This window comes from Thamnophis sirtalis, unplaced genomic scaffold (genome assembly GCF_051295495.1).
Source record: "Thamnophis sirtalis isolate CommonGarterSnake01/CBP01778 unplaced genomic scaffold, rThaSir2_p1.2 scaffold_4, whole genome shotgun sequence".
NCBI classification, from domain to species: domain Eukaryota; kingdom Metazoa; phylum Chordata; class Lepidosauria; order Squamata; family Natricidae; genus Thamnophis; species Thamnophis sirtalis.
Window position 1 is genome coordinate 786506 of NW_028261384.1, and position 8741 is coordinate 795246.

General features: G+C 47.1%; 1 protein-coding gene across 1 annotated transcript; it reads right to left on the bottom strand.

The window, feature by feature from the left end:
• Positions 1–295: 295 nt before the first annotated feature.
• Positions 296–7547, bottom strand: LOC148045693 (uncharacterized). Its single transcript, XM_087712311.1, has 5 exons — positions 7466–7547; positions 5821–5952; positions 1980–5209; positions 1027–1081; positions 296–900 (listed from the first exon to the last, which is right to left on the bottom strand). The coding sequence occupies exons 2-5, from the start codon at positions 5921–5923 to the stop codon at positions 296–298; spliced, it is 3993 nt and encodes a 1330-aa protein (XP_087568437.1). The 5' UTR covers positions 5924–5952; positions 7466–7547.
• Positions 7548–8741: the final 1194 nt, after the last annotated feature.

Here is an 8741-nt window from a genome sequence, read left to right on the forward strand (position 1 = left end):
CACATTGTCCAATGGAATCTCCTGGTATTGTTGTGAGAAACTCTTGGTAAACACCTGATGAAGTGTCCTTGGTTCCCACAGCTGGGATCTTGATGTTTGAAACCTCAGTTCTATCTCCCCCTTCCCTTCCCTCGTAATTCATTTGAAGCTGAGAAGCGATAAGAGCTGCGAGAGCAAAATCGCCTTTTGAAGCTTGAGAGTGGCCTTTGGCAGAGCTGCCACCTTGGGAGCAGAGGCTCAATTAGAAAGACTTTCTGGTCTCTGATGGAAAGGGGAACAATCAGAAGTTGTGTTTTTAGTTCATCATGTCCTCTGTGTAACAAGGAGCTTGTCTGTTCCTCCACACCAGATAATCAATCATGATCATGAGTTCAGCCACCTGAGCCTCTTGTTCTTTCCCTTCAGCCTCATTGTTGAAAGCCAATATCCGGTTCCCACATTCAGCAACGTATTTCTTCAGGTTTTCATCTTGGGCAGATATAAATTGTTCTAGAGATTGACCTTTCATGTCATCTTTGCAGGTGAACAAGAGGATTGTGTAATTTTTGGCTTTAAGGCCAAAAACCTCTTTGATGAGCTGAGCTACCTCCATATCCTTCCGGATGAAACAACCAAGAGGCATCACGTGTAGAATGACGTGGGGACCCGGGGAGCAAAACTTCACACACTTGCTCACTTCTGCAGCAATGTCCTTCTGTGGACGTTTGGTAGGGAAAAATCCAGGCGTATCAACAACCACAACCTTCCTGCCATTCAGCTGTGCTTCCTCCTTTTGGCATACATCGGTTGCTGACAAATATGGCATACTAAGCTTAAAGACTTTGCTCCTCAGAATTGTGTTTCCTGTCGCACTATTCACATTTCTGCTTCTGCCCACCAGGACGATCCTCCGTTCAGGCCCTACAACCCAAAGAGGAGAGGAGAGAAGAAGGGGACACAATCATCAGCATATGGCCATCATAGTCTCTCCCTCCACCCAGGACAGTAACTTCCACCCTGCCAAACCCCCAGGGCCCAAGACTTTACCTGGGATGCTTATAGTCTTTTCCAGACCAGTCGCACAGGACAAAACCTGGAATTTCTGCATGAAAAGAGAAAGAGAATCAGCCAAAGGAGAGGCTGCCTTGCAGGGAGGTTGCCCAAAACTCCCTTTCCCTGGAAGACTCAGGGAGGTATTTGGAGGGAGGGATAAAAAAAGGGCTGCCACCCCCTCCTCACTGCCCTCAAGGCTGACCCATCTGATCCTTCCCCGTGTGCCACCCCCCTTTTTATGCAGCCCTTCAATTCTTGGGAGTATCGGGAATGGTGGGGTTGATGTCCAAAGTTGCTGGCAGCTCCCCACAGCCAGCTCCATGCTCAAAGGGTCCCTGTTGTCTGCCGCTTTAGCTGCTCCTAATACAGCTCCAGATTGTCTTCCTCTAGGTACCCCGCTTTCCCCCGTTCCCCAACCACCCTCTCCTTGGCCTCCCAACAATTCCTCCAAGGTGGTCTATTCTGAATTCAATCCGTTATGGGGGGGGGGTGGGAGGTCCTTTGGGGGGTGGCTCTTTCTTGAATCCCCTTCAATCCTGGGAAAGCAGCCTCTGCTGAGGATGCTGATTTGCATCTGTGCCCTCCCCCTCCTCCACCCAATTCTGCCCCTTGGGAACTTCCCCTGCCCCATGGCTCTCCTCCCTGAGTGCAGAGTGGGGGACTTTGGGGGTCTTCTCATCCAACCTCCTGCTCAAGGAGGAGACTCTATATCATTTCAGACAAGTGGCTGTCCAGTCTTTCCTTAAAAATCTCCAGATTGAGCACCTACAACTGGTACACAAACTTCGTGTTTTGTCTTGCACTCCCTTCCTACAAATTGTAAGCCGCCCTGAGTCCCCTCAGGGAAAAGGGCGGCCTATAAATGTCAAATAAATGAAAAAATGAAAAATGAATGGTATCAGGCTACACTACCCTCTCCTCCTCCTCCTCCCCCCAGCTCAAGTTACCTCAGCAGGCCTCCCTGTGGGACAGATGCAAGTGATCGCCTCGCTCCATTGACCGAGCCCTTCTTGAGTCACAGCTGCACATCGGAATTGGTACTGAAGATTTGGGTTGACATCTTCCAGGGTGAATTGATCCTTAGGGCCTTCAGTATTGAGAATTTTCCAATTACCTCCTGCAATCCGATATTGCACCTGGTAGCTGGAGACTGAAGGCTTCTCAATGGCTACCGGATCAATACTAATCTGGAAACTATTTGGGTGCACTTGCTCAACCTTAGGAGGGGGAGGACTTCTGAGAGCAGCTTCCAGCTCCTGACGTTTCTTGAGGACCTCCATGGTCAAGATTAAACTTTTGGTTTCCAGCATCTCTAATAAATCAAAGAAATTCTTCATGCTCTCAGTGCTCATTTTCAGGAACATTTCAGAAGCAGATTTACAGCTTCCACCGTATTCTTGAGGAGCAAAGAGGGATGAATGGTTGAATCTGAAGTGCAGAGGGGTTTCCGACTCATCTTGAGCACACGGGATGTCAGTCCCCTTGAGGGCCTCCAGGACAGGTGGGGTCCCCCCATCCACAAAGGTGATCAGGAACAGGATGTTGTCATTCAGATCTTTTCCCAACATGGAGAGCATGGAATCAAAGATGCATTTCTGAGCGTGGGTTGAATGAGCAAGGAAGGCCTGGGCCACGAAGCAGATGGCATCTACGTGGTCAATTCCCCCTTGGGTGGAGAAAAACTCCAGGAGCTTCTTCTCAACCAGTTTGTCTTGCTCTGTGTCTCTTGGGCCTCCAAATCCTGGAGTGTCAATGATTGTGAGGGAATAGGGAATTTGGAAACCTTTCTGATGGTTCACCAGGTAGGCTGTGACTTCAGACGTCCTGCTTCCAGCTTCGCTTCTCTGGGTGGTTTCATGAAAGAGTTTGAATCTGAAATTATCCTCCCACTGGACACCCAGAATATAATTGATCATCCCGTTGATCAGAGTGGTTTTCCCACTCCCTGATGCTCCCATCACCAGGATCACTTTGTTGGGCACTTCTGGGTTCTCCTTTCCAAGCTGGTACATCAGAGAGGAGGTGGAGGCATCTGAGGGGACTTTCTCCAGAGGAAGGGTGAACACTAATGGCTGTCTGTCCTCCCTGTCCTCCACCAGGGAGTTTTCCTGAAGGAACTGGCGAGCTATGTTGTCTGCATCTTCTTCCTCCAGTGATGTGGAGACCTCCAGCTCCTCGCTGGGGACACCCAGAGCTCCATTATCACACACAGCCGACACCCGTATTCTATACACTGTCTGTGGCTTCAGACTTTTGATGGAATAAAATTCTGTTTTTCTCCCAGTACTTTTATCAGTCCACTGGTCCTTCCCAACTCCAGCCTCCACCATTCTGTACTCCACCTTGTACTCCTTGACCACAACTCCTGAGGCAACGATGCTGGGACTCATCCAGGACACAGAGATGACAGAAGATGCCGCAGTGACCATTCTTAATCCCTCAGGAGTGCTGGTGGGAAGGGTCTTTATGGGTGGGCTCAGGTCACTGGATTTACTAAGGCCTACCTTGCAACAAGCAACATATCGGAATAGGTACTCTGTGTTTGGACACAGATCTTTCAGCAGGAACATCTCCCTGGCATCCTCTGTCCTCACGGTCTTCCAGTTTTCTTCCCCTGCAACCTTGTACTCTACCAGATAGCTGGAGATTGCAGCCTTTCCATATTCACCTGGCTGAAACTTCAGGTGAATGCTGTCGTGTCTCAGGTCAGAAATCAGGAAAGGGAGAGGTTTTGAGGGCAACTCAAAGTTCTTGCTGACCAGCTCTCCATCTTCGTAAAGGTATATTGAGGCTCCTGGTGTATCTACATCTGGAAGTGAGGCCACAATAAAGCGAACCTTCTCATTTGGTTCATTGATACTGAAAAAGTCTCTGATGGATTTGGCAACTTGGCGAGCATTGTGGGTTCCCTCCTTGTCCTCAAACCAGGCCAGGCCTTTCCTGACCTCGGGAGTGGACTTTGTGGACTTAGTCGATTCTTGTGAGAATTGCTCCTGAAGCCATTCCTCTAAACTCAAGAGAAATGGCTCCTCTTCATGTAAAGAAGTGAATACAAAGGAGACCACATATTCATTCTGGGGGTCAAGAACTATTTCTTCCAGCTTGTTCTGAGATGAGATAACTTCTATATTATTTAGAATAGTCAGACAAGAGTTGACATGGTTAATTTCTCTTTTCTTGGTGTCCAGAAATTCATGGAGCCTTTCACTTTTGAAGGGTGACTGGGAGACAGACCTCAGGATGTTTACTAGAGTCCCTTCCTCCTGCCCTCCTCCCCGAATGGAAGGCAACACTCTGCCCAGCTCTTTCTGGTAAGTCCACCTGTGTTGCTTTAACAGATTCTTGAAATGCTGGATCTTCCTCTGGATCTCAGGGAAGGTCTCAGCAGTGGGATCGTTGGCTAGATCATTGCTTTCCATCTCAATGTCATTCAGTTCCTCCAAGATCTTTTCAGCATCAGAGATCCACACAACGTTGATCTCACGGACCATCTTAGCTGCTCTGCGGTCCAGCTTGCTCAATGGGTAGAGCCAGACCCGCACTGGCACAGCCTTCTCTCCATCTTTCCCTAACATTTTTGGTAGAGTTTCATAAACTTTCATGGCATCTTGGAAAGTCACTGGATTTTTCTCCAGAGAAAAGTCTCCGTGGAACTTGCAATTGAAATTGAGAACATTCTCTTTCTCTTCCTCATTTAGCTTCATATCTGGTTCTCCTCCAATAGATATTTCCTTCTTGATTGTAAGCTGTAGACTTTCTTGTATATCTTTCACCGTCTCCATTGAAGAAACTTCTCGGTCAAAGACAAAAAAGGCCTGGGCTCCATAGAGGATGGCAGTGACCACATGGGTGGCTGTGCCCTGCTCAAAGACGACTGGGTAAGAGACATTCTGGATTCCCAGGTGGCTCATAGTCAGCTGTTCATACTTAGTGGTGGTTTTGTACTGAAGGTTGACTCTGGCCTGTTTCTTGGACTTCTTTGTGTCCTGAAGATACTTGGCCGATCCTCCCACTTCAACCAGCCCTCCCAGGAAACTGGCCTTGAGGGAGGCTGAGATGTCCAGGGCGGAGGCCTTATCCTCTATGCTGTCAGATGCAATGATTTCTGATTCTGTCTTGGGCTGAGGCTTGATGGTCAGGTCCTTCTGAAGAGAACTGTAGTCCCAAAGGGTGACTTCTGCATGGGGCACAATAAAATAGGAGGATGAATTGAAACCAGACCTTGAAAATACCAGTTATTGGACAGAGAAGCTCCAGAGAGGTGGGGCAATAGAGACATCTTCCCCCTGGAGGGTTCCCCCATTTATGTCCAATCATCACCAGAGAAACATGGCAACATTTCAAAGGCTTTTGACTGAGTAGAGAGGGATGGGAATTGCTCTGCATCTATTGATTTCAAGAAAGATCCGCAACTCCCTGGGGAAACTATGTTTTCATGAAGCATTCAGAGTCTCCTGCTCCACAACTTCAGAAGTCTATCCCTGAGTTCACTATTCTATGGGGGACCCTAAACTTCTTTTATTAGCTGTTTCCCAAACCATTTTGGTGCTTCTGGGGGGGAAACCGTTCTATGTTGGGTAATCAATGCCAGTCCTGCTGCAACCTTGGTGAAGGATTGGATATGCATTCCCAGCTAGGAAGTCCTATTTAGCTAGCTGCTACTAGCAGGCTATGCACCCAGGAGATCAACTCTGTCCCTGGGTTGAGGCTGCACATTGATGGCAGTGCCTGTCTCTCTCCCTCCCTCCTTCCTTCCAGTGACCCATCATCCTCTCCTCCAGTTCCTACCTGGGATGAGCGAATCCTTGCGGCAGTCGTACAACGTCCCCAGCTGGAAGGGGCGGCCCAAGGCGGCTATCTCTACGGTGTCCTCTTCCAGGGCCATGCTCATCTCCTGCAATTGCCGATGCTTCTGCTGCCCTACAAGAGAGGAGAAACATCTGGAGGAGACAAAAACTGATGGTTGACTCTGTGATGCAGGATGTGGGCACAAGCCACATTCCCCCCACTGATCGTGGCTCTAATTAACCAACTGCCATAAATCATAACTTGGAAAAGCAGGAGGAGAAGAGGAAACATACCCGAGTTCGGCTGTTCCAATTAAATTTAATTGTTCCAATTAAAATATTTTGAGCAGCTATAACTAATGAAAGGTGAAAAGTAGCAAGGGAAAAATAACAAAATCAAGAACTGGGAAATACGAAGTCCCCCCCCCTCTTTTTCCCCCCTGCAAAATATTAAGATGGCTCCAGCTTCTCGCATAAATCATTAAAATCAAGCCTAAATAGAATTCTGAACCCAGAGAAGCAGAAATTTAAAGAAGAAGACAAAGAAGAATGGGGGAAAGATAATGAATGATCATGGATAGATTGAATTAACCAGTGGAACAGCTTGCCACCAGAAGTTGTGGATGCTTCATCACTGGAGGTTTTAGTCTCTTCTTTAAAACCTCCAGTGATGGAGCACCCACAGCTTCCGGTGGCAAGCTGTTCCGCTGGTTAATTGTCCCCACTATTAGGAATTGTCCTCACTGTTTCTCTCCTTGATAAGTTTCCATCCATTGTTTCTTCTCCTGCCTTCTGGTGCTTTGGATCCATCCATCCATCCATCCATCCATCCATCCATCCATCCATCCATCCATCCATCCATCCATCCATCCATCTATCTATCTATCTATCTATCTATCTATCTATCTAAACGGGATCCTAATAGTAGATTTTGCTGAAGTGGACCAAGAAAAAGGCCAAGATTTGTAAGAAAGAATCTTACAAATAAACAGAAAAAGAAATTGACTGAGAAGAAGATAATTATTTTAAATTAATATAACAAATAAAGTCAGACCTGGAGAAATGGAAAAACCTACAGTTTTCAATGGTTGGAAGAATAGCTACAATAAAAATGAATATTTTGCCAAAGTTATTATTTTTGTTCCAAACAATTCCGACAAAACTAGAAAAAAAGTTCTTTGAGGATCTAAACAAATTGATTCTAAAGTTTATTTGGCAAGGGGGAAAAAAGCATGAATAAAATTGAAAATCATACAAAAAACTAAAAATGAGCGGGAATGTGAGTTACCTGATTGGGAGCAGTACTCACACGCCTCAGTGCTTATATAGGTGAAAGAATGGGTTAACTTGAGGAGGAAAAGAATATTGACTTTAGAAGGACATGGTTTACATTTGAGGTGGCATGCATTTATGTAGCGTCCCCCCCGGTTGGTGGGATCTTGAATATCGGACGGCAGGTGAATCTGCCAGTCTCATCAGCTCTTCTGGGTTAACTATCCTAAAAAAAGTTCCTTGAAATGGGGACAACTTTTCCTCCCCATCCTTTGAGGTCTTCTTCAGGGTCTGTCCAGCCTGCGAGGCTGGGGGAAAGGATGGAGGAAGTAGAGGGTCTTCCTTAAAGCAGGAGACCCTGGGGAGCCCCTTACCTGTCCCACCCTCTGAGCCTGGCAAGAGGGAGCAGCTGCAGCCCACTTCCTCCAAAGCCTTGACCTCCGCTCTGCCCGTCCAGTCCCGGGTTCAAGACTCAGCCTGGGAATTGTAAGGAAAGCTTCATCTTCTGCTTTGTTTTCAGGGCATCCAGAAAATGAAAGAGAGAAAATAAAAAATAGAGACGAGATTAAAATAATGATTAACACCTGGAGCCCTTGGAACCGGCTTCTTACCACTCTTATCGAGGTCCCCTGGGGTGACGGAGATTCAGGGGACGTGTACGGACTGAAAGTTGAGGGGAGCTGATGGCTTCCATCAGCCTAGGGCCTCGGATTCTCCAGCGTGGCTTGGCGTCCTCAGCGGCAAGAATGGCGGCCCCGTACTGACGACGGAGGTGATTGAAAGCGTTTCGCGGCGGCTCCAGTGGCTGTGGGGTTTTTCAACCCTCCTCTTACAGTTTTTACAACTTGGTGAGCTTACAGTGACTGTATTGACCAACTATTGCTATCTCTTAGAACTCCATCGATGCTACCTTCCTCAACAGCGCTGCTCCTTTCACCAACGCTGTCTCCTTTACCAACGCTGCCTCTTTTACCAATGCCTTTTCCAGCAATATAGCCCCCTCCACCAGCACTGCTTCTTTTACCAACGCTGTCTTCCCCTCCAACGCTGCCTTTGCCATCAACATTGGTCTCTTGCCATCCTGGACTTTGACCATTTGACTTTCCTCAACTATATGTTTAGGGCTCTTGGGCCTGTTTTCTTAGCCCTAATTGGTGCCATCACTACTATCTTCCACGGCCTGTGGACTACTAGTATTGCCATCTTTATTACCTCCCACTACGTCCCTTGGACTGCCAACTGGGATAACGCCTATCTATTCCATGTAAGTCTCTTTATTACGATGCTACAAACTGTGGTCGCTTGGAGGTATTTACGGCACGTGAGAAGGCGTACGCACACGTTAAAGACACTTGAGCCCTCCCCTTTCCATCGTGATCCATCCCATTACTTGGAACCTTTGGACCTTTGGATCTGGCCTACAGGAGAAGAGAAGTTGGATTTTCTCCTACTTACCATTCATTGCCATCGCCAGTCCTCAACTGTTCTGCCTATTTCCGATCTCTTAGACTTATATTGCACATTATTTAAGATCTGAGATCTGCACAGATTGTCTTAGTATGAGGAGTGTATGTGTACGTATATTAATGAATGAGCCCACTTTTTATTAATTTTTAATTTATTCCCTGTTTTTATTGTACCTACTGTTTT